General features: G+C 40.9%; 9 protein-coding genes across 12 annotated transcripts; 2 read left to right on the top strand and 7 right to left on the bottom strand.

Annotated features, from left to right (window-relative positions):
• Nucleotides 1-673: 673 nt before the first annotated feature.
• Nucleotides 674-2,459, bottom strand: LOC145697386 (cytochrome P450 2C15-like). Its single transcript, XM_081774580.1, has 6 exons — nt 1,806-2,459; nt 1,516-1,758; nt 1,379-1,478; nt 1,091-1,335; nt 843-1,053; nt 674-801 (listed from the first exon to the last, which is right to left on the bottom strand). The coding sequence occupies exons 1-6, from the start codon at nt 2,275-2,277 to the stop codon at nt 717-719; spliced, it is 1,356 nt and encodes a 451-aa protein (XP_081630706.1). The 5' UTR covers nt 2,278-2,459; the 3' UTR covers nt 674-716.
• Nucleotides 2,460-3,111: 652 nt separating this feature from the next.
• Nucleotides 3,112-5,370, top strand: LOC145698363 (neuronal acetylcholine receptor subunit beta-3-like). The gene is made up of 9 exons (XM_081775562.1): nt 3,112-3,116; nt 3,152-3,539; nt 3,748-4,068; nt 4,107-4,248; nt 4,288-4,331; nt 4,415-4,661; nt 4,709-4,921; nt 5,000-5,066; nt 5,241-5,370. Exons 1-6 carry the CDS (start codon nt 3,112-3,114, stop codon nt 4,496-4,498), a joined length of 984 nt encoding a protein of 327 aa, XP_081631688.1. The 3' UTR covers nt 4,499-4,661; nt 4,709-4,921; nt 5,000-5,066; nt 5,241-5,370.
• A 708-nt stretch (nt 5,371-6,078) lies between these two features.
• Nucleotides 6,079-7,125, top strand: LOC145696291 (galactosylceramide sulfotransferase-like). The gene is made up of 2 exons (XM_081773303.1): nt 6,079-6,646; nt 6,794-7,125. The coding sequence occupies exons 1-2, from the start codon at nt 6,341-6,343 to the stop codon at nt 7,046-7,048; spliced, it is 561 nt and encodes a 186-aa protein (XP_081629429.1). The 5' UTR covers nt 6,079-6,340; the 3' UTR covers nt 7,049-7,125.
• A 2-nt stretch (nt 7,126-7,127) lies between these two features.
• LOC145696290 (partitioning defective 3 homolog B-like) lies at nt 7,128-14,180 on the bottom strand. Of its 4 annotated transcripts, none has more exons than XM_081773299.1 (17): nt 13,897-14,180; nt 13,470-13,731; nt 13,072-13,279; nt 12,815-12,983; nt 12,721-12,752; nt 12,455-12,558; nt 12,086-12,273; nt 11,617-12,044; nt 9,821-9,884; nt 9,640-9,776; nt 9,401-9,599; nt 9,158-9,307; nt 8,898-9,029; nt 8,096-8,211; nt 7,734-8,056; nt 7,542-7,694; nt 7,128-7,501 (listed from the first exon to the last, which is right to left on the bottom strand). In XM_081773299.1, exons 1-17 carry the CDS (start codon nt 14,036-14,038, stop codon nt 7,285-7,287), a joined length of 3,024 nt encoding a protein of 1,007 aa, XP_081629425.1. In that variant the 5' UTR covers nt 14,039-14,180; the 3' UTR covers nt 7,128-7,284. The 4 variants fall into 4 exon arrangements, with proteins under 4 accessions (XP_081629425.1, XP_081629426.1, XP_081629427.1 ...); XM_081773300.1 differs by having other exon boundaries at nt 9,485-9,599; XM_081773302.1 differs by lacking the exon at nt 8,898-9,029 and adding an exon at nt 8,749-8,771 and having other exon boundaries at nt 7,361-7,501.
• A 133-nt stretch (nt 14,181-14,313) lies between these two features.
• On the bottom strand, nt 14,314-15,643 carry LOC145696292 (uncharacterized). The gene is made up of 5 exons (XM_081773305.1): nt 15,391-15,643; nt 15,213-15,342; nt 15,075-15,165; nt 14,947-15,023; nt 14,314-14,899 (listed from the first exon to the last, which is right to left on the bottom strand). The coding sequence occupies exons 1-5, from the start codon at nt 15,517-15,519 to the stop codon at nt 14,808-14,810; spliced, it is 519 nt and encodes a 172-aa protein (XP_081629431.1). The 5' UTR covers nt 15,520-15,643; the 3' UTR covers nt 14,314-14,807.
• A 1,060-nt stretch (nt 15,644-16,703) lies between these two features.
• On the bottom strand, nt 16,704-17,835 carry LOC145698362 (uncharacterized). The gene is made up of 4 exons (XM_081775561.1): nt 17,672-17,835; nt 17,367-17,599; nt 16,988-17,326; nt 16,704-16,942 (listed from the first exon to the last, which is right to left on the bottom strand). The coding sequence occupies exons 1-4, from the start codon at nt 17,833-17,835 to the stop codon at nt 16,704-16,706; spliced, it is 975 nt and encodes a 324-aa protein (XP_081631687.1).
• A 1,181-nt stretch (nt 17,836-19,016) lies between these two features.
• On the bottom strand, nt 19,017-20,664 carry LOC145698360 (uncharacterized). The gene is made up of 8 exons (XM_081775560.1): nt 20,530-20,664; nt 20,181-20,480; nt 19,916-20,137; nt 19,667-19,876; nt 19,467-19,624; nt 19,343-19,421; nt 19,208-19,295; nt 19,017-19,167 (listed from the first exon to the last, which is right to left on the bottom strand). Exons 1-8 carry the CDS (start codon nt 20,645-20,647, stop codon nt 19,017-19,019), a joined length of 1,326 nt encoding a protein of 441 aa, XP_081631686.1. The 5' UTR covers nt 20,648-20,664.
• Nucleotides 20,665-20,853: 189 nt separating this feature from the next.
• Nucleotides 20,854-21,312, bottom strand: LOC145697078 (large ribosomal subunit protein P1-like). Its single transcript, XM_081774227.1, has 2 exons — nt 21,170-21,312; nt 20,854-21,123 (listed from the first exon to the last, which is right to left on the bottom strand). Exons 1-2 carry the CDS (start codon nt 21,260-21,262, stop codon nt 20,893-20,895), a joined length of 324 nt encoding a protein of 107 aa, XP_081630353.1. The 5' UTR covers nt 21,263-21,312; the 3' UTR covers nt 20,854-20,892.
• A 36-nt stretch (nt 21,313-21,348) lies between these two features.
• Nucleotides 21,349-22,634, bottom strand: LOC145697067 (putative DNA-directed RNA polymerase III subunit RPC6). The gene is made up of 3 exons (XM_081774215.1): nt 22,140-22,634; nt 21,801-22,075; nt 21,349-21,757 (listed from the first exon to the last, which is right to left on the bottom strand). The coding sequence occupies exons 1-3, from the start codon at nt 22,283-22,285 to the stop codon at nt 21,423-21,425; spliced, it is 756 nt and encodes a 251-aa protein (XP_081630341.1). The 5' UTR covers nt 22,286-22,634; the 3' UTR covers nt 21,349-21,422.
• Nucleotides 22,635-23,726: the final 1,092 nt, after the last annotated feature.

Here is a 23,726-nt window from a genome sequence, read left to right as displayed (position 1 = left end):
TACTGTTCAAAAAGTCTGATTCGTTTGCGGAAATAATTGAGTCACTTACAAAAAACATAAGCTAATCGATTTATATTCAGAGCACTTTTTTAGGTTGATTAAAACTTTCAAATAACCATTTCAATGTCGTATTTTGGGCTTGATACGATCAGGGCATTGTGCATCATTAGTACTAGGTATGATCTACTCGCTTTGTCGGTCAGTAAGGCGTGAAAAATTTCACTGGCGTGATATCACTTCCTCCGCTGCGAAAAATGGACTAATTAGTACATAAATGAGGACTATCTTCCGCCAACGAAAAAATTATCATCGAATGGTCTTTAACTAATGTTTTGTATAAAAGATATTCGTTTTAATAAAGGAATAATACAGTATTCTTCGCCAAAGCCGCGGAGTCTGCATCAAAAGTCTCTCATCAAAGTGATATTGCGAAAAAGTAAACAGAAAGCAATTAAGGCACACTTGGACAATGGTCAAGCGGAAACACGAGCTTGCTCTTTTATTTCTTCAAAAACTGGGCAGAGTATTGAAAAGCCAAGTACCCAACATTTTGTTTTGACAGGCAAAGCCGCATTCGTAAACAAGTTCAATCCACTCGCCTTGAGCATGTGTTTGGGCAAGGCTCAAGCTGGTTCGGAGTCCGCCCAGCTTTTTCTTGAACTTCATTGAGAAATTACAATCAAGATCTGTTTTATTTCAGCGAAGAAGAAAGTAGATTAATTGCGTTTTTCGAATCGAACGTGGCCTTCTTCGGGGATTCGTAAAAATCGATGGTTCGCGATCTTCATAGATTTCGATTTTCTAAAAACAAGTAAATTATGCACAACGATCTCTGTACATACCTAGATAAGCGGAAGTCGCGAATGATATTCGTCGTGAAAATGAAATACTCATCGATTGCAATCTGTTTGCCAATGCAGTTCCGAAGGCCGATGGAGAAGCTGACTACTTTAACGTCATTAACGAACTCTCCGTTTTTGTAAAATCGATCAGGGATGAACTTTTCTGGCTCCGGAAAGTTTGCTGGGTTGTGCATTACAGCCGTCAGAGATGCTAGAAATCACGATTTGCGAGAAAATCCTTTTCAAACCTTGAAGAGTGGAGCCTTTTTCAATAAAAACTCCGTCGACAACAATGTCTTCCGACGCTCGGTGGAGCAAACTATCGACGACGGGATTCCATCTTTGGCATTCAAGCAAAACTGATCTCGTAAAGGGGCAGTTCTCCTTCTTGATTTCATTCTCATTATCAAGAGAAGCGATTATTTCCTCGTACATCTTTTCTTGTACTTCTGGGTGATCAGCAAGAGTGACGCAGAACCACGAGAGTTGGTTTCTATAAAATTGTTCTTTTTTCTCTACTTTTTAGTTTATCTTACGCAAGAGTATCGCTCGCTCCAAGATATATTCCAAGAACTGTAGCGACCACGACATCATACCCAAGTCGTTTTTCTTTCTCAGCAGCAATAAGAAGCATATCTTGAAATAAAGGAAAGAAAAAACAGTTCGCTATTACCAAGATAGTCCCGAGGGTTGTTTTTGTCCAAGTCGATCCGATGGTTAACGATTTGTTTGTGAAGAAACTCGTGAAACTTTAGAACGACTTCGTTTCTTTCTTTGAGAAAACTGTGCCAAATTCTCTGATAAACAAAATTTCTAGTGACCCAAGATGGGACTTTTCCGGCAATGGTTCTTTTCAAAATTGAAACGCTGAAAAATTTAAATATTGTAGTCACAGCGTTGGCGATTTCTTTGAAGACTAAAAAACCATTTATGAAGTATGAAAATATTTGAAATTATCAGTACCTGGATCGTCGAATTCCATGGTGTTTCCAAAAGCAAAGCCGGTGATGACATTCATTGTTCCGTTCATAAATACTCTTTTTGGATCCATGCCACTTTCTTTGCTCCCTTCCCGGAGTAAAATCTCGTTCACAGAGCTGGAACTTTGCTGCATGATTTCGATCATTCGGTTCTTTCCGGTGAGTCGTTTTGAGGTATCAAACCACATTTGTCTGAATGATTTGTGCACAGCATCATATGGGCCATCTCCGATGCCGATGAAATTTCCAGGGCCGTTTTTTATAAGTTGGTCATCTGGACCAAGAATTTCATGCGCCTTTTTATCAAGTCCGATGAATGCCCTGTCGCTGGCTATCTCTTGGCTCTGTTTTTCTGACCCCTCTCTGTTCGAAAGTTCTTTTTGCGAAAAAGCTTCTTTGATCATCTTGAAATCAGTGAGAATGTAACCATTGCTGTAGGAAGAGAACGGAAACATCTTTGGTCGAAAAATTTTGGGGAGTGTTCCATTTTTAACAGCTCTCCCGATGACCTCTGCGTTCAAATCTTTTCGAAGCGGGTAAGGATGACTTGGAATCGGATGGAATTTGTACTTGAGCCATATTTGCAAAAATCGACATAAGAAAAGCGAAAATACTGTGGCAGCTATATAAGATAGCATTTTTCTCTTTGTCCAAGAATATCGTTTGAGCCAAGCATTTTATATGGGCTATCCAAATAGAAATTTTGTGAAGGAGATATAAAAATACTCATCCGCAAATATGTTTTTCTCGTACACTTTTTCTCCTATTCAAAACTCTTTTTTAATATAATGAACTTTGACCTATCTCAGAAAAAGCAAGGAATGCGATGAAAATACTGAATCTGACTTGATTTTCTTCCTTGATTTCATTAAAGACGATGAAAGAATAATGCTTGTTCCAAAAAGACCTCACAAATTATAAAAGAAAGAAATTTTTCACTCGCAAAAAATACAGCATATTTTGTGACAAAAGCTTTCTACCGTGTAATTTTATGGGATTATCGTGGCATAATTGGCGTTTTGATGGTATAAGCAGCATTGTCGACAATCATAATTTGCGGCTATAAATTTGGTGCAATACTTTTGCGCGAGTATAAAAGATGCCACCTGATGAAATTTTCTATCACAAATAAATGAAAGTCTTGATTTTTCTCTTGAAATTTCTCTTCGCTTCTCACTTCGTGAAGGCCGCAATTATCCTGCGTATAGGTCCCACGATACCCGTAAGATACAAGTAGTTGAAAAAGAAATGATAGACCCGACCGTGGTTCAGTGTTTTCTTCAAAAATGATGGGGTAAGGTGTCACTAAGTTGTGATACCGATAGGCAGGATAAATGGGACCTTCCTTTTTGGGAATAAAGATGCAGAGTTCACGGAGGAGAAACTTTTGGTGCAGCTAGAAGAAGGTTACCAAAGGAGCATCTCTCCGCTCAACCCAAGATACAAGCGTGAAGGCAACGAGATCGTTCGGCGTGACAACAACGTCATCAAGGTTGACATTTTTCTCGAGTTGATTAGCATTAACGAAATCGACCTCGCTGGCTCGTTGATGGATGTCACTTTTGAAATTCACTCTTCCTGGTTCGACAGTAGACTCGCATGGTTTCCCGAAGATTACGATCTGATCCAGAAAATGTCACTCTGCAACGAATGTTTTTGGAAACCAAAGCTTGAAATATCCAATGTCGACAAGTGGATCACTACAGGACGTACTATGGTTGATCCTCGATTGGGAAGCGCGCGCCGAGTCCTCGATTGGGAAGCGACGAGATAAAGTGCCCTTCCCAATCGAGGATCAACCATTGTACTATGGGAAAATCTCAGGCCTCTGTTTCTGCTTTTACTAGTCGCTAAAATATGGCTTAATTTCCGCGTAATATGCTAAGTTGCGAAAAACTGACGATCTGACGTAAAAATTGAACCAGAAAAAGGGTCAAGAATCGACGCGATTTCACGTCTCCCACATTGGCGAAGTGTTCTACTACGAAAAAGTACGAGCTCTTATTATGTGCGACATGCAATTGGGCTTGTATCCATTCGACTCGCAAGAATGCTCGATTGACATCGCTACACCAGGATTTAAAACCGAAGAGCTGAAATTCTCAGCTTCTCGATGGATCAAGCGAAACGGATATCAGGGCGACGTCTCAAACATGACAGGATTGGATTATGATGACACTCAAGAAGACGTTTTGTATAATGCCTTCTACCAGGAAAACGAAGAGTGGCAGTTCAAAGCCTACAAGGTAAACACACTCCATCTCTTTCAAAAATACTCTTTTAGTTTGAAATTTCTGAAAAAGAAGGACCAGATGGAAGCGTCTTTTCCACCTTTTCGACGACGTTTTCGCTGAAGCGAAATATTATCTATTATCAAATTACCTTGTTTTACCCACTTATTTGCATGAATATTCTAGTGTGCCTAGGTAAAGATGGATAATTGTTCACAATTTAACGGACTTTAGGGCTTTGGATACCCGTCAGCAGTGGCGAGGCAATAGGGTTTCAGGTATGGAATAAAATAAAATCATTGTTATAAGATTTTATACCTAAAAATACGATTGAAGGTAAGTTGGCTCAATGATAATTAAGGTGACCATGCTCTTGACAATTGTTGTCTATCTTGACGTTTTGACACAATCGATTCCAGTTTTTGGCGCTCTTAGGCTTATTTGAAATTTTAAAAGTGATTGACACATATTTGACAGAATGTCGCTCAAATAGAATAGGAATTCTATTATATGCTTCGATTTCAAAAATCTGACCAGCTCCTCCCCAGAATTACTGCTTCTGTTTCTTGTGAGCACCTTGTCAAGTGTGTTTGCTCAAATTCTAACAGGTACGTATTATTCTCTTTTGCCCTAATATAACTCGTTTTTACCACAGTAATGGTTCTTTGGAACGAAGATAAGACCCCCGATCAAGTGCAGAATTTTACAATTTATAAAGCAAAGTTTTCGTTTTACTCGGCAAAATTTTACGAAAAAATTCATTTTGCGAGCTATGTGATCCCGGCTGTCATCCTCCACAAAGCGGAAAAGGAAAAACCGCAGGAAAAATATAAAAAACGTGCATCACTAGACACGGTGACTTTAAAAGGTACCTTCTTTAAAAATATATTTACTTGTAATTGGCATGATTAATGTAAATTACACCGCGTAATAAATTCAATTTTAGAAAATGCGATTTCGTTCTCCGAAGAAGATTTAACACTTGCTTGGCGCTTCTATGGAAAGATGTTCAGGTACGTATAAGAATGACGACCATTTTGTGGCCCAAATTGGGCCGCCCAATTTCAGATTATGATAAAAAAATGAGCACCCAGTGTAATGAAGTTTTTTATAAAAGAATTCAATAAGTAGAGTTAATTATATATTCTGAACATGATAAGAACATAGAAATTTGAGTTACATTTTAGTCATTTTTGGGCGCTGGCTTTGACTTCCACAGTTTTCTTCGCCTCCTTTGGAATTCTTCTCAAACTGCATCTTCAGAGTTCAATTTGATCCTTCGTAATAGCTGGATAATAAAATTTTACAACTTGGCGGAATTATATTAGCATTATGAGCCTTATCTGTCAATTTTGTCTCGATTATACCGGCAATAGTGGTCTAAAAGGCACTTCTCGTTATTCAAGAGTACTATTTGTTCGTGATCATGAAAACAAAATAAGCGGCGCGCGAGAGCTGAGAGAGATCAAGAAATTGTGAAAAGCCGGACAATCTAACAAGTCTAGATCAGACATGTCTGAAAAGTTCTTTTCCCTGAAGTCTATTGTTATAAGTTTTTTATGCGTATTATTAATTATCATAAACGCGAACAACTTGCATCAGAGATATTCTAAAGAAGATAAGCTGCCCGCTAAATTTGACAAAGCTGTCGAATGGAAAAGAGAAAACCCAAAACAAATTTATTTTTGCAAAACCCACAAAACAGGAGGATCAACTCTCCAGAGCATCATTTTCAGGACAGTTTAACACGGAAATAGACTTAGATTGCTAATAATAATTTATTATGTATTCATCGTTTCAACCATCAAAAAAGATATGCCATGTCAAGGAACCTTACAATCGGCTTTCCTCCCCATGGTGTAGTGTTATGCGAAGGGAACTCCGGATTTCACAAAGGTTGTACGGATGAACCTGACGAAAATTACGACGTTATCGCGAATCATAACAACTGGGGACGGGCCTAAGGACTTCAATTACTTCGTATTTGTCGAAAAGGATTTGCGTTGTAAAAATAAACGCCGATTATTCACGGTGGCCAGGATATCTTGAAATATAAATTATGCAAATGTAAGCAGGCTTGACGAATCCTCGAAAGATTAATCAAGATTAACTATACGAAGCCCGTGAAAAGAGTCCATTCGTAGATCAAGTCCTTCCGAATGCCTCTAGGCTCACTATAATCCGCCATCCTCTGGGACAAGTGGTTTCGCATTTCCACTATTTTTTCTCCGCCTGGTCAAAATTTGGTGTCAAAGAAAGAAGCATCGAAGACTTTCAGCGAGCACTTATGAAAATGGAAGGAAATCAGATTTTCCCTGGCTCTCCGTGGGAGACCTCCAAGAATTTCGTAAGTCAAAATACGTTCGATCTGGGTCTGTCCAGAATCGATCCTCAAAAAGCGACAATCGAAGAAGCATCTCAATGGGCGGTAGAATACTACGACCTGATTCTGCTGACTGAGCGTTTCGATGAATGCCTCATTCTCCTCAAAGACATGTGGCATCTAAAACTAGATGATATTCTGTCACTAAAAGCAAAGGACAACTCCGCGGCAAAGACCTTTGGTGTCGGTGATTTACCACAAAACCTGACGGTAAGCATCGTGTAGAAACAGTTTTGAGATCAATAACCGTCATGTTCATCGTGATGATTATTCTCCGAGCACATAAGCAGAAAAAATTGGTTACTTTTACAAGCACTACTCTGACATGAAATTGCTGATTTAAAGCCAAATTTTAAGAAATTTATTCTGGAGAAAAATCATCTGGATGTTGTTCTTTATGAAGCGGCAAGTGCTGAACTAGACATGAAAATTGAACTCTTCGGGAAAGAAAAAATGGCTACGGAAGTCAAAGAACTTAAAATTGCTCGGGCAGAACTTGAACACCTCTGCGACAATTCTGACTTATCGAAAGTAGATGCACGGTGCGAGCTTCTGAGAAGAGAAGGCTCCCGCTTTACGAATTATCTCAAGGAAATGAAAAGGAAAAATTGAATCTTTTCCACTGCTTATAAAGAAACTTCCATTGCTGCATAGACTTCATATTTATGACATAAAACAATAAAAGTTCTTTGAAATAAAGCTCGAATTTATTTTTGGTATTTCGTAGATACAGTGAAGTCGTGGATTTGTTGCTGATTTAGGGTTGAAGGCAGTAGAGGCAGAAAACAATATTTTAAGAAGAGGAAATAATGAGAAGGTGGAATTGGTGATTCTTTGCGTGTTGACAATCAAATAACTTTTGAACGAGAAATAGAAGGCCCCATGGTGCGAGGAACTGAATCGTAGTCTATGCGGCGGTTGACTGAATTGGATCGTTTGGTTTCGGAGGATTTCGGTGTCGAAGCGCCCGGAGTAAAGAAGGGCCGGGCGCTCGTCGGCTGATGCGGTCGGAAATCTTGACAAGAGATCGTCCCGGGAGAACGGTACCGATTCGCCATTTTCACACTAGATAAAAATTGAAGCCGAAGAAAAATATATGCACTACCGGCCGATCGTTGGATACTTTGGCTCAGTGACGATTGGGAGGTACTTTCCGCTGAGAGCGCGTAAGTTGGGTGCATCGTTGCCGTTTTTGCAGTCGTCTTTTTCTTTACTTTCAACTTTTCGGCGGCCCAGATCCACCGTTGCTTTACGAATTCTGAAATCGATGAGTTCCTTATGAGTCGTTTTCGCTTACTGGTCATATCTGCGACGGTCTTCTTCGCTGAAGTGCGCGTAGAAATGTCGGCCGTTGTGTTGCTGTCTGGGAGCGGAGGCGGGGGTAATTCGTGGCGGGGGCCTCTCCCTGCCAGGGTCGTAAGAGCACGGCGCCATCGGCGGCGAGCGAGCGGAGTTGCTTGCGGCTCCGATTGAGCTGACGCCGCTCGTACTGGCACGGGTGCTGACACTCGCTCGATCGGAGCTGGCCGAGCGACGCAGTAGCTGGCTCTTCTCTGAACCGCTTCCGAACTCGTTGGAGCTCGTTCTTCCTCTGGAAGAGCTGGAAGATCGACGTGAAGACTAAACTCTATCGAAACACGGCTTTGGCTGCGAAGCTACCTGAAAACTCGACGTAGAGCTTGCGGACGCGTTCGTCTGATAACGTTTGTGGATCTTGTTGCCTTCTGTGGCTCGTCGATTTCGCTCGATAGATCTCGAACGCGGGGAATGATTGCCTAAAAGCTCCATCAACAAAGTTGGAAGTTGAAAGAAAGCGAACATGAATTGTGGATATATTTTTGAAGGCGTTAACATGAATTCAAACAACAAGCAACATGAAAGACGACATAAGCAAACAATAAACAAACATGCATATTATATATTTTATAATATGTTTTAGTGATGAAAAAAAATTGACTAAAGCACCAAGGATTTTGAAATCAACGAGGAGATTTTAAAAAGAATGTGTCGATTATTATTTATAGATCGAGAAAGTAGAATATCTCTAGCAGATATCTACTCAATAAGAATATGGACTAAGAATACTTTACCAATTCATCCGAGGTGAGTTATGAAATTAATTGATATTTTTGTGGAATTGATATTTTAAATCTGTACATTCTAAATACCAATATTGTAAGGATGTTTAATAAGCCCTGTTGTTATCAAATGCATAGAATGGAATATTCGAGTGAAGCGGGATAATTAATTATCGTTCACTGCAAACGCGCAAAAATGCCCTTTGGTTTAGTTGAATTTGAAAACTAGAATACCTTTGGAGTGTAATCATAGTGCTCTATAAGAAAATTATCAATGAAAACATTAGAACGAAAAAAGGATGAAGCGCTCAAATATTGAGCAAGTAGTGATGGGTGCCGCAGTCCGTGATTTGTGACTTTTACGGGAGTAAGTGTGAGCTTACTGTGTGGCTCCCAGGTGAAATCCTGAGACACGTCTGGTTGAGAAGCGGAGCGCTTTCTCGCCATAGCCCGCGCGGGTCGCCCCTTTTTGCCCGCGCTGTAGATTAGCCCGCGAACTATCCGCGCGATCGCTCCTGAACCCCATTTTTCCGAAATCAAGAACAGCTCACAATACAGAAGTTATAACAATATATTTTACAATGTTAGGAGAAGAGTATTGCATAAAATTGAAAGGATTAGATCACAATGTCGATAAATTTACCGTTTTTCTTTTTTCGATACGCGTCATACATGTTGAAGAATTTGGCCGGGGGCGAGTTCGATTGCTTGCGATTTTCGTGGAAACTTTTGCGCATTGAGCTCTCACGCTCGAAGGCGAGATAGTCGGACTCTTCAGAGTCGATCGAGCACTCTGAAAATTGTTTTAATCGAATATTCCAAAGAATATTCAAATCAAGATCGAAATCAAGCTTTGTGTTCAAGTATACGTATTGACAAGCAGTACCTATATAACTCATTGAATCGCATTTATTGATGATTTTGTTTTGAGCGGAGTTGCACTCGTGCAGGCTTTGCGATCTATTGATACCGGATTTTGCGGAATTGGAGTCGAGTGAGAATGTACGGATGCCGTGCTGAGTTGCCATAATGTACGAATCGTTGAACTGTCGAGGAAGTGAGTCGGTTTTCCGGGGTGAATGAGGCTGAGAAAGTTGTAAAAATCGTATTCTGGAGGAGAGATACCTTTGAAATGACGAACGAGTTTGGGTATGAGAGTGATTTCTTTACAGATGTTTTTGGTCTTTCGACTTTTATGAGAACTTCGGAGCGACTATAACTCGCGAGGTTTTGGCGGATGACTTCTAGTGCTGTTTCATTGTCTAAAGAAATCAATTTGAAGAGATAAAGAAAAAGATGAACTCACCATATCCGTGCAGGGAATGATTATTAATGGCGAGAATCTTGTCGTTTTCCTTGATCCGCCCGTCCTAAAATAATGCGTCACGAGCAATTTCCCTTCTAACGTGTTATTTCACTGAAAATTAATAACAGTGATCTTTGCCGAGTACTACAAGGGGCATTGCAAATGTTTAATCAGCTTCTAATGTCCGGTAGCTCGCTTTATTATTCATGTAGTCCAGAAAAGGTACTTGTAGAAACTGGCCTTAGCCTAAGAACAAAGTGAGAGAAGCACGAAAAATGAAAAAATTGACAATATTTTCGATATTTTTAAAGATCGGAAAGATTGATAGCTCGTTTTCTCCATCAAGACACATGGTGGGTATGCACGACGATGATGATGAGAAGCCTTGGAGATTTTTGTGAAGAAATACTCCGATGGAATCTGTGATTTCGATAAGACAAGGACCGATTGTGCAGAATGCGTCAATGTAAGTCGAGTTTCATATGATTGAAAATGGAAAATCATAGGGAGCGTGTCAATGCGGAATTCACAACAAACATCGATGCTATGACTGCCTCGATAAAAATATCTGCACAGCAGATAATTCTGAACTGGCTCCTTTTAAAATTTGGACGAAAAAGAAATCATCTTGCGTGTGTGAATGGAAACCTGAACTAGGAAATAACTGTGCTTGTTGTTTCGATGGTAAGTCTACTCAGAAAAATAAGTTAATTTCAATGAAATAAAGGGGGTGTGCAGTGCGAGATCGAGGAGTACAAAAACAGATGCATCGCGAAAGATAAATCGCTTCGGCACTTTCAAGATACACGAGAAGAATGTGCAAGTGGCAAAATAGAACTCGTCCCAACTTTCTCCCAGAATGGTATTCACATCAATGACAACGTCGCGCCCGTGCCACTCGTTGATGTCCATAACGCTAATGACGCTGATCATCATTACCCAGTATCAATTCAGGTACTGTATAATAACCTCATTCAACCCGTTATGATATTCTCAAGACCTACCCTACATCATCCCCGCAAGAGCCACATGGAGTCGGTCACTCATCAAACCAAGAACTAATCCAAACAATCATGGACAGCATGAACGACGCGCTGGAAGGAATAACAACCGACCCTGTTGAGGCTGAAATTCCGCTTCCTCCAGAATGTGCTCCGAAACAGAAACTCTATGTTCCTCTCTTTTTCTGGCCGTCTGTCGACGAGGTAATGTAAAGAAAACAGGGCAGTGTAAAGAAAACTTTCTAGGATCATACCGGGGAGAAAAAGTGCAGAGACTCATTCTGGCTCAGCTTACGCCATGGGGGACCCAATGTGAATATCGTGGTTCAGGTAAGAAATCAGGGCAAGAAAGTCGAATGCTTATTAAATCGAAACTCAGACACGAGATGCTCCAGTAAAAATCGACGACACAGAAATCGAAGCGATCCAGGCCTGTGTAGATTCTGCGACTTCAGGTCAAACCCAAGTCCTGGGATATGTCGACGCTGATTTTCAACAACGAAATATGAACGGTACCACTCGATATCAATTCTTTCTGATCACTAATTTTTGAAGAGATTCTCGATGATGTAAAGGTCTGGAGCGACAAATTCAAGAACATGGATGGACTTTACTTGGACCCTGTAGGAGTACAACTGAATGGAGCAGATCTACACAACTTGCTAACGAATATTTCAAAATTCATTAGAGAAAATATTTTCGACCATAAAGGCAACTATCAAATGAAAAAATTCCTTTCTATTTTATTTCTAGTGATCGTATTCAGCCCGCAGCCCGATTTCTACCGGTACTAACCTTGAACGCAGCGCCTGTCGTTAAAATTTTGTCAACGAATAAACCAGAAAGCGTGGAATGTTTATCGGAATTAGTTCCTTTCAGCTGAATGCCCAAACTCGTGTTCACCATCGGAATATTGAATGAGCACACTTCGGTTGGGCCTTTGAACATTTCCAAGACTTTTGAGTGAACTGTGAATTTATCTTCTTCGTTTTCTGATTCTGGCGCGCATTTTCGCTCCTTTCGAACTTGGCGGGAGATTCCTAGCGAAACCAAAGCACCGCTTGGACATGCTTTTAAGAGTTTCACGACTTGGGATTGAGTCAGTGAGGAAATATCGTCGCCATTGATGCTCAGTAGCTTGTCGCCTATCTGTAAGTCGCTGGATTGAGCTGCACTGTCGGGTAGAATTCGATTCACAATCAACGGCGATACTCCTCGGTTCGCTGGACAAACAATATCCATCAAATTCATGAAGAAAAGGTACCTGAAAGAGCAGTGTCTCTGGAAGTAATTGTGAATCCCAGGCCGCTGTTTCCTTTGAAGACTTCTATCTCCAGCTTTTTCCAGCGTCCTGTTCTTCTATTCGCGTTTATTACATTTGTAGCGGCTTTGAGCTCGAAATTTGAGGAATTCTCAAGATGTTGCTCGTCGCGAGCATCATCGGACATAAGACTGAAAAGATCTAGTAAGAAAAATGCAAGTTTCTATATAAAAAGCTACATTACAAAGCTTCTCTTTTCACTCATCGAGTCATAACTCAGAAAATAAAGGCGTAAATAATAAAATAAAAGCCTGCGGAAATGAGACATAAAGCTATTTTTACGAGCGATTGGAAAGTTTAAACTGGACTAACCTCGATTCCAGTGATTGTATCTCTTGAATGACGTCTTGCGTCACCACTCTGAGTACGATTGAAGGCTCTTTGAATGCTTTTTGAACAAATTCGTTTCGTGAACTAACACCTTGGCTCACGAGCAGTTAAAAAATGAAGCTGCGTCACGTCAGAGTAGACATAGACAAATTGAGTCAATAATACCCCCTAAGAGAAAATATTATTGGCGCTGTTTCGTGAAATACTGCATTTCGCAGTCTACAGAATAATCCTCGTGAACCATTCCTGAGCGATCCAGAGGCAAGCGAAATGTTGTTTACTGTAACTGGGTCAATAACTGACAGGATCGAACCGACTGTAACAATAAAATCAACCCCTGACCTTCTAGAATTCCGTCGCCAGGAAAAAAGAACTGCTCTCTATTGGCATTTCTGACTGAAGCAACTTTGAGTCCCAAAACTGCTCCATCAGATCTTGAGCTTTTCCAATCGCTGAATTCGATTCTCATCTCATCACGAGGATCTCGGTTGATTTTCAAAATAGTTGAATGCTGAATCAAACTCATTAAACTTACTGTCTATCAAGAAAAGATTCACTTGATTTGAATCATCTTATCAACTTTGACGCAATTTACAAACCTGAAAATAGACTGAAATCGTTGCGTCCGAGTAAAATCCCTCGTCGTCTTTGTTCTCGTCTAAATTGTGTCCTTCGCTGCGGAACTTTTCATAGTCAAACTCGCTGCTTCTCAGGGAATGTCTCGATCTATTCATTCCACCGCGGGAGAAAGTGGATATTTCCGCGATGGAGTTCAGTGGACTCGAAGTAGCCGGTTCCTCTTGAAGCCTAAAACACAGTCATTCTCCTTTCACCCGGTCATGGGATCGGTTGATGAGTCACGAGCAGATCAGAAGGATTATTCGAAGGGATGATGAATCACTCATCTTTCTCCCGCGGATGTAAAATTAGCTCCTTTCGGGGTGTTAAAAATCTGCTCTTCAAAGCTCGGCGACTTCCGCGTCCGACATTTTCTCACCTTTGATGGTTCGGATTCTGAATGGGACTGAGTCCGAGGGAAGCTTCTCCGGCCAGCCGCGGGTGGCAATAAGGCGAGGACATCAGCCCAGGTGTCGTGTCCTCTAGTGTTTCTTCTTCTTCGTCGTAGACTGCGACGAGGATTTCTTTGTCGTCAACGACGTCTTGAACCAAATCGTCGCCGCACAGCAGGGCGCCGTCCGAAGTTTCCAATTTGAATACATGGCAGTTTTTGTTGAGCAATTTCAGATAGCGGTAGGCAGCTTCAAAAGAACAATTATAAAAATAGAATTAAAAACAATAATTTTTCATAAAAGACATCAAATTCGATCTTTTTAGGTCACTTTATTTGACGGACCCTTATACTTCAAACCTCGTAAAATTGAGATTTGAGGTCAAAGGTCCCAATATATATCGAATTTCCATACCTTGTTGCATAAGTTCGTGAACAGTCTGGCTCGATTGACTTGGCACAACGACCCTGGTGTACCCGAAAGCGATTGTAACTTTCATCTTTTCAATAATTCTCTCATTTCTGAACGGATATTCGTTTTGAAAATTTGCTCTCATTTTCTGCCCCTTCCGCGTTTTCTTTTCAACTCTATTTTTAGATCGCAAAAAGTGAAAAAGTTTCTTCCGTTGCCAAAAAAAGAAGATTTCGCCCGTGGCGCGTTACTTATTTTTTCTTCAAAAAACGACTGTACCCAACAATTGGGGATAAACACTCCAAGTGACAAAAGCGCGCCCTTATTCCGACAGCTTACGTGGAAATTTGATTGATTCCGAATATCAGTCAATCAATCATCCACTTTTTATATTCAAAAGTAAGACACGCAGATGATAAATATTAAGAACGGTCAAAAGTTTATTATTCGGAAAGGAGATGAGAAAACTTAAGAACTTGAGAAACTGGAGAATAAACTTGACAAAAATGAACAATTTGAAATTTGAAAACCGAGTAAAAGACATAAGCGCGCTTGAAATGAGCCATAAAACATCAGTTATTATTAGTAAAAATGAATAGTCGAATTTCTAAAAATCTTTTAGAAATTTAAATTAAATTTGAAGAAAAATGAAAAATTAACTTTGATCTTGAGGCGACATTTGATGGTTCGTTTTCTTGATGCCTATCTTATTAAATAAAACTTGAATTTATCGCCGTGAAAACGCTGATTTATGAATCTGGATTAAAAAAATTGAGAATTGGAACGACGAGAAAACGAGGCTATTTTGTAATGAGATGATGGTAATCTTCATTATTCGTGTTGTTAAAGTTTAATTTTGAACATTTAGAGATGAACATTGAGGAGCAGAAGATTCGGAGATTTGAACAAGAAGCTCAGAAGTCCAAGGCGAGATAGATGTGATCCTCGCTCCAACCGGCGGCGGGAGGGATGAGCTCGAAGTCAAGAAATTGACACAAATTTCGAACTAAATAGGCCATAAGAATTTTGTTTTAATGATGCTAGTAGGTGTACCTGTCGTTCGAAGGTCCGATCGATTCTTGGGGATCGCCATCATGCAGCTTTGATACTGTAACTCGTCTTCGCAAAAACTATACATATGTATGGTCAACTTCCATCAATAATAGAATTCCTCTTCTTACCTCAGAAGTTCGACGAAAGCCTGTTTTGAAGCTGTAGCCTCGGAATTGCCCTCCACGACGATCACCTTTGCTTTTTCAAAAAGCAGGCATTCTAAAAAAGACAGTCAGAAATCGGTTCGCTCGTTGAACTTGTCATACCAAATTGTAGTGCGTGGCAAACTCCATGGACATTGACATCGATCGCAGTTTCCTCGCCTAGCTCGGGCAGAAGTGCTCCTGGTTCGTCCAAAGTGACCAGGGTTGGAGCTTGGAGCCGATTCGAGAAGCTCTGAAATGGGGATTGAAGTTTTCATTAGAAAAAAGGAGGTGAACTTACTTGTCGTTTGTCATTGTCCATAATCATTTTGTTGGCCATTTGTCTTTTCTTACACTGCGGGCCGCACTCTCCGACCTTGGCCAGGGCCGGATTGACGGCTATTTTGCGACGTTTCTTCTTGGCACTCATTAGCAGCGGCGCAGCACTGGCTTTTGTTCATACAATTACTCGGTGCAGGAAAAAACTCAACCCTCTTTCGTAAGTGCTTCTTGCGCAGCAACAATACACACAGTCTGAAATTGACTTTGATCGTACTGGAGAAATCTCGATAATTGAAAAATACAGGGATTAGCCCCAGTTTTGAGACGGAAGTGGCTCTTGAACTTGCTATTTTTGAGATTTTATCAATTTTCTATTTATACATGGATTAATTGATATGCTATAGACGACAATTTTAATTCTAAAATATTTTAGTAAAAAAATCAGAAATTAATTAAAAATAAAGAATAAAAAGTTCGAAGAATCATCTGTTTTTTCACAAGTTTGTAGAGCAAGGAAATTCTTCCGGAAGAAAAATCTCTGCGGCCAAATTTGCTTCAGTAGCGAAACAGTTCTCGGAATCTGAAAAGCAGCGCAGTTCGAGTTGAAAACAAGAGGCGGACTCGGGAGAGCGCTGAATTGGAAAGCCACCCTCGCCCCTCGCTTATTGGCCCGAGCACCCTCTCACTCTGTCTCAAGGTCAGGCAACCATTATCATACAGTCATCTACTGTATTAGCGGCGTTCATCTGATAGCTACTCTTGTCTCAGATAATTTCGAATAAAATAACTCGGAAAAAATTTTAATTTATTTGTCAGAAAATTTGGGTCCGAAATTAATGATTGATGCAAAAGAGCTCTATCTAAACATTTTCACTGGCATTTCCTCTTGAGTATCTTTCCCTTCTATGGTTCGTGATTTTCTTGTAGCAACAGCAAAGTAGGTAAAATATGATGACCAGCACAGCGACGATAAATATAATCGGAAAGAACAGGAAAGTTGCTTCATAAGATTTACCCATTTGTTGATTTTTAATTTTTAAAGAAGTAGATCCACCCATCTTCTCTACAGTGGTCATTGTTCTAATTCAAGTCCATTTCCGACCATTTATTAGATGGAAATTTAATCGGAAGAAACTCCTTCCTTTTCAACGAAGCGTAATCACAATCATAATCCGGTACTTGCCGAGTTTTGGCTAATCAAATTTATTCAAAATACGAGATGTTAGTAAATTTGAGTCCGAAATCAATGGTTGATGCATAATTTATGCAGCATAGAGGGCAAATGGTCTTTGACAGTGTTAGTGTATCAGTTGCAGTATTTTCGAAAGTCATTCACTGGTCGAACGAGTATATGTCGACCAAACATTCCTCTCCGAAAGATTGTTTGCAGGTAGGACACCGTCCCCTGTCTTCGTATGGGAAGTCGTCATCCGTGGGATCGAGGATATTTACGAGGCATCTGTGGCAGGCAACATGACCGCATCGTCGAAGCACCACTCGATGGACGCTAAACCAACCGTGGGATTCTTCAGTGAACTCTTCCTTACAAACACGACAGAAGTCGAAAAAACCTAAAAAAATATTGGAATAGATATTTTTAGAAAGAGTTAAGCTACCTGTTTTCTTTTTTTCTTCTTTGATGTCCTCTTCGCCTGTGACCTCATGGTACTCGTAAGAAAGCTGCTTGTAGCGCTTCACAACCATGTTCACCTCTCGAACTTTGTCTTCCAGCGTTCTCTCCATCGGTTCTTGAGCTTTCTTTTCGTCCGCAAGTTCTTTTTCTGCTTCCTCTAGCTTTTTCATAGCCGCCTCTACTTCTCTCTTGAGTACTTCTCGATTTTGCTCCTTACGCTTGATGATTTTCGCCTTTTCGTCAAATTTGATCTTTGCCTCGATTTTCTCTTGCTTGATTTCTGCATGGAGAGTTTTGACTACCTCGAGCTTCTTTCTCTTCGCTTAAATTATATTAAGAATTTTACTTCTGATTTTTATTACCTTTTTCATTCTCTGTCAACCATTTAGAAGCTTGCTCACAGCAAGATCCGAGGTAGAATTCGCGGAAAGAGATTCTCTCCGACTTACAGCTTCCGTCGGTATTGAAAGCTGGGCATTTGAATTCCGCGTCGGTCTTGTCGAATGTTCTGTCAAGAAATCTGTGGCCATGCTTCTTTTTCACGCACTCTACGCATAGTCTCTCGTCGTTGATTTCGACTGTCTTTGCGGGTACTCTAAAAAGCCAGTAGCATAAGTCATGATTTTAAGTTCTTCATTTAAATTAAATATTATCCTTTAATTCTTACCCGTCGCATTCAGGTCCAACGCATTTTCCAAACTGTCCGTAGGATGTGACGGAATCGGGGTGAACAAGTTCGAAGTCGTCTGGTTTCTTAATTCTTAGCTTTTTTGGTGTTGATGAAGATTCGGGAATGCCGATGGATTCTTCAAAACTCCCGGACCTTTTCATTTTTGCTGCACTTGTTTTTCTGCGGATCCCTCGTCTCGGAGCGTATATATGCGGGGGTTCGCTCAGAAGAGGGCGCCAGATACTGATACAGTTGGAAGGTTGGACTCCAACCGGGCGCTTTTTGGTTTTGCAGATGGTTTGATGATTATCTTTGAGCAAATTTTCCTCGCTAGGTTCAACTTAGTAAGCTAAGGTTAAGGTAGGCGAAAATTTTCTAGCTTGAATAATATGCTTAGCCTGATATGAAAGACAATCAATTAAATCCTTGGTTATCCTGTCCATTATGATTTCATAGACCACTATGATTTCTGTCAATTCTGAAGCATCAAAAAGGAAGATATTCATCGATAGTAACGATTTTTGAGCACTGAATGAGCTCAAGATCAGCAGATTTCGAGAGTCTTTCACCTTTAGAAAAAGTCAAGGGGGATAAAGAGACACAAAAGAAAATCGTAAAGATGACCATTCCTCCAAAACCTGGAATGGACAGAGATGAGCCTTACAAAATGTATTTCCAGTTTCTTATTGTCTGCTCATTTTAATTGTCGAATTTTAGTCCATGTACGATTCTCACGAGAGATTTTGAGCATCATCTGAATGTCCCAAAGGTAACCCTTGTCAACTTTTTATAATAAAAATGACAATTTAGCGACTTCGCTTTGTATGGTCGAAAATCGGGACATAAAGGGATCATTTATGTAAACGGATAACTGCGTATTTATCGCAAATGATCCTTTAAAAGTCACTCTACGATTTTTTATTCTTTTCTGTTTCTATGAATTCTTTGACTTCTGCTGGGCAGCTGAGTTGATCACATCTAATGTCTACCGCCTCATAAAAGTAGGATTATTTCTTGAACGAATGCAAAGGCCAAATTCAGCCTGCTTTGCCAATAATCGATGTCAGTTGCATTCTATTCCTTGTCTGGTACTTCCTCGTTGTCTTCTTCCGTGAAACGAGAGCTGAAGAGAAGGAGTACAAAATAGCATCATACTGCCACAAGAAAAAGCGCTGGATCGTGCAAGGCTCCGAAGTTATGGGGCTCAAAATGATCAAAAATGACTTCACTTAGAAAATAATGAGCTCCAACTATAGATGAATATACGATTCCTGCAAGTGGACACGAGATACATTCTGGTTTTATGTAGAATAAAGCGTTATTTGTTTGTTTTATTAATTTATTATTTGAATGAAGGAGGAAGTCTAACAGGTTCAAGTCGAAAGTCTTGTGAGCCGCCGTGTGGAAGACTTGCGCTAAATCGGCGCTCGTTGATTGCGAAAGGATTGCCAGTAGGTCGCTCAAATGTTTGGGACGGATTATCTCTTATTGAACTGAATATGCTCGGAAGAGGGAAGAAAGGATAAACTGTACCTGACTCTGGATCGTCGATAGAAGCGATTCACCAGAAATATTCCGAGGCAAAGAATGATGACGAAGAGAATTATTGGGATTGTGTAAGCTAGACAAACGATAAAAATGAAAGTTATGGTTGAAAAGGACGATTACCTAGCGGAGAAACGTAAGCACTTTTAGGGGGAATATCCAGATACTCTTCGTTTAGGTTTCGGAGGTTTGAAAGATAGTTCTAAGTTTCAAATGAAAACGTGCCATATGCAACTATAAATCTTACGTAAGAGTTTCTATCCGCATTGAAATGGGAGCTCGTTTTTTTTTCGCCTCGTCGTCGAAGGTTATCACCGCACTTGCGATTGTTCTCTTCCGAATTTACACAGACTCGGCAATCGTCTTTATTGTCATCGGGACACGGAGACCACTCAGACCAGTAGACTTTGAAAATTAGATTTTATTAAATATGCTTAATGTGCTTACGGGGATAGACGAATTTGTATCCAGAGCCGAGATGGTGATTCATTTCCGGAGGGCAACTGGTATTGCCCTGTTCTTCGGAGCAGCAGAATGCATGCTTGAAGTCATTGCATCCGGAAGCTGCCTTGCAGTTATGATCGCAGCGATTCCAGAGCGTGTTGTACAGGAGCAACTGTCTTTCACAAACACGGGTTTCGTGGTTGCATTTGCACCCTTTAGAATTTCGATTAAGGAATCATTTTATTGACCAACCTTGGTGGGAGGTTCCATGACTCTGCCAGCAAGGGATCGAAGTTGAAACGTAGTTAACTTTCTCAAGTGTTAGAGATCCAGGATTATTGTAAGGGTACCCGAAGTTGGAAAAGTCAAAGCTTGGGCAAAACTCAACGCCTGGCCGGGTTGAGTAGCACCTGTTTGTGCACTTCTGAGTTTTCGTATTCACGAAGCGCCATTTACATGACTGGTCCACATCATCTTGAAGGATTTAATATTGAGTAAAACGATTTGATTTTCTTACCGGAGCAGAGAACTAGAGCAAGTTGAGGAATCGTCGCGTGCTGATAGATGAACGGCTTCAAGTAGGTATTCACAGCGGAAATAGTGTAATCATAAACAGCGTAGTACATCCCATCTACTTGGTGTCTCGTGTCTACAACATGGATATGCTCTGCACATGATCGCTGCTCCACAAGATGGAGGTTTTCAAGATACTCCCGCGCAGCAGTATACAGCCCCTTTTGAAACTGTGGTCCCTTGTCACTCTCGTAAACCTCATTCAACTCTGCGAGCGAGCATTTTTCTTCGAGACATTCCCGCTCTGGAATAAAACAGGTCAAATTGAATGCTCGAAAGTGAGTTTAGTTAACCTAGATTATCGTTGTTGCTAAAAAGTGAACCCTCTTCCAAGTGACTTCTCGTATTTTCTCGTCTGTCTCTGCCTAAGAACTGACTGGCCTCTCTTTTGGAGATGCGTAAACTGTCCATTGCTTATTAAATTTGTCTTCTGAGATCATCTGAGTATCTCATCTCATATTTTCACGCGATTCAACATAAAAGCGGAAGTGCCTGTGATTCACTCTACTTTTCCTGCTCAACTTTTCAAATATTTTATCCCTTTGCTTAAAATTTCCCTGCAAGAATAAAATATAACCAAAAAGAACGATCAAAATGATCTCCTTTGAGAAGAGAGGTTTTTTTCCTGCCTACTGGCATGGCTTTTATTTTGAGAATTATCCGAAGATGTCGAAGCCCATGTCTTCCTCGGATTCGGAGGAGGACTCCTTCTTGGCCTCTTCCTTGGCTTCCTCAGCGGCACCACCGGCGGCGGCAGCACCACCAGCAACAGCGGGTCCAGCACCGACACCGGAGCTGATGTTGGAGATCAACTCGGAGACGTCGCAGTTCTTGAGGGCACCAGCGAAAAGTCCGGGCCAGAATGGCTCAACATCGACGTTGGCGGCCTTGAAAAATAAATAAGAATAGGGAGACGAGAAGGAAAGAAAATACCTTGAGGAGGGAGGCGATCTTGTCACCAGAGATGTCGACTCCATCATCGTTGAGGATGAGAGCGGCGTAGGTGCATGCCAATTCAGCGGACATTTTTGGTTGAAATCCTTTTTAAATCGTCTGAAAAGGAAGCTATAAGTGACCTGAGCTAAGATCCAAACAATGAGATCTTATTGAAGGCAAAAGGCAGTGAAAAATTTTTAAAGCAGCTATTTACAGTGAATAAATACAGAAATACAAGTCGATGGGGATTTCACCACTCAAGCAATTCGTCGAGATAGATACAGGTCTCGGGCGAGATTTGTCCTCCCGGTCGGCATTGCTCCACCAAAGGACAGACGCCACACGGTGTGAAGGAAAGTCCAGCGGCGACAAGAGGCTTGTCAGTCAAGGTAGCGTGGTATTCGTCGCCTCTTCGGTCAGCAAAGCCTTCCAAAACGAGAGCGTCGAGCAACTGGCGGCAATCGGTTTCTGTCAGGAGAAATTTGACGAAGCGTTTTTCATTCAACCAGTCGGCAATTTGACCTGGAGTCACACTCGCAGCGCGGAAGAGCAGAGCTGGATGTCCTTCTGTCGCTTTTTGGGCATCTTCAAAATTTTGTATGAAAGAGAAGTTCTGAAAAGCACCTACCCATGATTTGCCGAAGATGAGGCTTGAGAATATGAGTGATTCCATCGACAAGTTCCTTGTCAAATCTGTCGTTGTCGTAAAACGCACCGCCAGTGACTGTATGATCGGGCGTTACGTCGTACAGGAAGTACTTTTGCTTCGGCGTTCCAACTTTCTTGATCAGCTTCTTTTTCTCAAACTCGTCAAGGGTGCGCGTCAAATCTTTCTTCTTTACGTCTAGTTGAGCCATTATTTCGGATTTCAGGACTCCTAGGTTTTTTCCTTCCGCGATAAGCCTAAATCAGCTTTTAGGAGAATAGGGGAATCGGGGGATAAATAATGGGGAAAATTTAAAATCACCTGTAAACTGGCTCTTCGGACGCAGAAACAATCGACGGAATATTAATTTCGTCCTTGTAGGAATACGCCATGGACCCATTCTTCGCCTTGGCAAGTTCGACTTTGTTCGCCATGACGAGCTCGTTGATGATATTCGCTCTATCCATGATGGAGATGTCTGGACAGCCTTTTGGAGCTCCTCATCGCGAACGGGCTTTCCTCCGGCGCTTTTGATCAGAGCGAGAATCGCCGCTTCTTTACGCATTTTGTCCGATTGAACGAAGTCTAACGATGGTTCCTTTTTAATCTCCATTCTATAAGCAGCGAAAATAAATACAAAAAGATTATTTTTTATCATCTGCTTCCATCCATAAGCAGAGACAGAGAATCAACTCATCATCAACTCAGTAGATAGAAGCAGGGTGTTTTTATAGGAGTCGACTGGTTCAGAGAGCAACAGAAAAAGAACTGGCTCGGAGAAAGAGCGATTCCAGAGGGTTGGGCCGCGAGTAATTTACAAGCCAATCTTGGATCGTCGCCAGTGTCGTCGCTTGGCGTTGTACCGGATGTTGGTGTCGGTCTTGAATCTGAAAGCAGAACAGTTGATCTCTATGGAAAATGAGAAAGCGAAGATTTCCTCGGAAAATAAACTTTTTGATCAAGAGAATTGATTTTCCAGCGACTATTTTTCTCGAGTAATATTGATAAATTTTTTTCATAATAAAATTTGGACTTACCGGAACCAAGTGGGAACAGGTCGGTTCTGTTTCTGCTTCTTGGCGAGGATGAGCTTGTTGCGGAGGGATTTATGAGCCGCCATGTCTAAAATCAAACGGTTTTTTCACTTTTCGATCCATTCTCTTTCACTTCGTTATTTACAGTAACAATTTTTCTCTACAGAACACACCCCATGGGGCCAAAAAATCGAAAAGAACTCCGGAGTTTCCGATTTGAAATATTCACCGCGCTCATTTGCCAGCGTGACTTCGCCCACGCGATACGCGCGCCAAAATGACTCATTTGAGTATTTTTTCCATTCTTTGGATTTTTTCACAGAAGTTTCTTCGGAGAACATTCTTCAGTGGGATCAATCAACTAATTATCATTCTGAGGAGCAAATTATTAAGAAAAATAGTTCAGCTCTTTCCTGAAAGTCTAAGCGTCATTATATGGTTTCAATCTGCAAGTTAGAATTTAAAAAGTCCGATGATTTATCGGATTACTATCGGACACCTACAGTTTTTCCCTATCGCCCTGCTTATTGAGCACGAGTCTGTCCTTGTTAAACCTTTTTCTAATGAGCGAAATGGTACCATTTCGGCCCCTAACTAGCAAGGAACTGCATAATTTATTAAATCTCTCAAAAGTACAAGAACTTCTAAGTTAAAGTAAGCTTTATTTGCATGAAATATTAACACATTGTTTCGCACCGCATTCGACGGGATTTTGGAAGCTTCGCAGGACTTCGTAACTTCAAATCGTCAAATCATCACTTACAGTAGCTCTCTTACCATAGTCGTTTCTGAGGAATAAGGAGCAAACTTTGCCTTCAGGTAGCCTCCCCAATCGACGACCAGGAAAGCAAGGCTGATTGGAAAATAGCAGTTA

This window comes from Oikopleura dioica, chromosome 2, assembly GCF_907165135.1.
Source record: "Oikopleura dioica chromosome 2, OKI2018_I68_1.0, whole genome shotgun sequence".
NCBI classification, from domain to species: domain Eukaryota; kingdom Metazoa; phylum Chordata; class Appendicularia; order Copelata; family Oikopleuridae; genus Oikopleura; species Oikopleura dioica.
The sequence above is the reverse complement of the archived record's forward strand: the minus strand, read 5'-3'. Positions and strand labels throughout refer to the sequence as shown.

Bases quoted from the DNA above. Each gene is read 5' to 3' on its own strand.
- LOC145698363 (XM_081775562.1), top strand. The intron at 4,069-4,106 runs GTAAACACACTC...ATACTCTTTTAG, and splicing joins GGCAGTTCAAAGCCTACAAG to TTTGAAATTTCTGAAAAAGA. The intron at 4,332-4,414 runs GTATGGAATAAA...ATGATAATTAAG, and splicing joins GCGAGGCAATAGGGTTTCAG to GTGACCATGCTCTTGACAAT.
- LOC145697078 (XM_081774227.1), bottom strand. From the start codon at position 21,262: ATGTCCGCTGAATTGGCATGCACCTACGCCGCTCTCATCCTCAACGAT. The intron at 21,124-21,169 runs GTATTTTCTTTC...TTATTTTTCAAG, and splicing joins AGATCGCCTCCCTCCTCAAG to GCCGCCAACGTCGATGTTGA.
- LOC145698362 (XM_081775561.1), bottom strand. From the start codon at position 17,835: ATGAAAAGGTCCGGGAGTTTTGAAGAATCCATCGGCATTCCCGAATCT. The intron at 17,327-17,366 runs GTAATAAAAATC...ATATAATTTAAG, and splicing joins GTTGACAGAGAATGAAAAAG to CGAAGAGAAAGAAGCTCGAG. The intron at 16,943-16,987 runs GTAGCTTAACTC...ATATTTTTTTAG, and splicing joins AGAAGAAAAAAAGAAAACAG to GTTTTTTCGACTTCTGTCGT.
- LOC145698360 (XM_081775560.1), bottom strand. From the start codon at position 20,647: ATGGACAGTTTACGCATCTCCAAAAGAGAGGCCAGTCAGTTCTTAGGC. The intron at 19,877-19,915 runs GTTGGTCAATAA...GAAATTCTAAAG, and splicing joins TCATGGAACCTCCCACCAAG to GGTGCAAATGCAACCACGAA. The intron at 19,422-19,466 runs GTAAGATTTATA...TTTGAAACTTAG, and splicing joins ATGCGGATAGAAACTCTTAC to AACTATCTTTCAAACCTCCG.
- LOC145696292 (XM_081773305.1), bottom strand. From the start codon at position 15,519: ATGAGTGCCAAGAAGAAACGTCGCAAAATAGCCGTCAATCCGGCCCTG. The intron at 15,166-15,212 runs GTATGACAAGTT...TGTCTTTTTTAG, and splicing joins TTGCCACGCACTACAATTTG to AATGCCTGCTTTTTGAAAAA. The intron at 14,900-14,946 runs GTACACCTACTA...TGGCCTATTTAG, and splicing joins ATCGGACCTTCGAACGACAG to TTCGAAATTTGTGTCAATTT.
- LOC145696291 (XM_081773303.1), top strand. From the start codon at position 6,341: ATGAAAATGGAAGGAAATCAGATTTTCCCTGGCTCTCCGTGGGAGACC. The intron at 6,647-6,793 runs GTAAGCATCGTG...CCAAATTTTAAG, and splicing joins ATTTACCACAAAACCTGACG to AAATTTATTCTGGAGAAAAA.
- LOC145697067 (XM_081774215.1), bottom strand. From the start codon at position 22,285: ATGGATAGAGCGAATATCATCAACGAGCTCGTCATGGCGAACAAAGTC. The intron at 22,076-22,139 runs GTGATTTTAAAT...AAGCTGATTTAG, and splicing joins TCCGAAGAGCCAGTTTACAG to GCTTATCGCGGAAGGAAAAA. The intron at 21,758-21,800 runs GTAGGTGCTTTT...AAAATTTTGAAG, and splicing joins TCATCTTCGGCAAATCATGG to ATGCCCAAAAAGCGACAGAA.
- LOC145697386 (XM_081774580.1), bottom strand. From the start codon at position 2,277: ATGTTTCCGTTCTCTTCCTACAGCAATGGTTACATTCTCACTGATTTC. The intron at 1,479-1,515 runs GTAATAGCGAAC...CTTTATTTCAAG, and splicing joins CAACCCTCGGGACTATCTTG to ATATGCTTCTTATTGCTGCT. The intron at 1,054-1,090 runs GTTTGAAAAGGA...CGTGATTTCTAG, and splicing joins AAAAGGCTCCACTCTTCAAG to CATCTCTGACGGCTGTAATG.
- LOC145696290 (XM_081773299.1), bottom strand. From the start codon at position 14,038: ATGAGAGCAAATTTTCAAAACGAATATCCGTTCAGAAATGAGAGAATT. The intron at 12,045-12,085 runs GTACCTTTTCTT...TTGTTTGTCCAG, and splicing joins CAGAGACACTGCTCTTTCAG to CGAACCGAGGAGTATCGCCG. The intron at 9,885-11,616 runs GTTAGTACCGGT...GCATTATTTTAG, and splicing joins CGACAGGCGCTGCGTTCAAG to GACGGGCGGATCAAGGAAAA.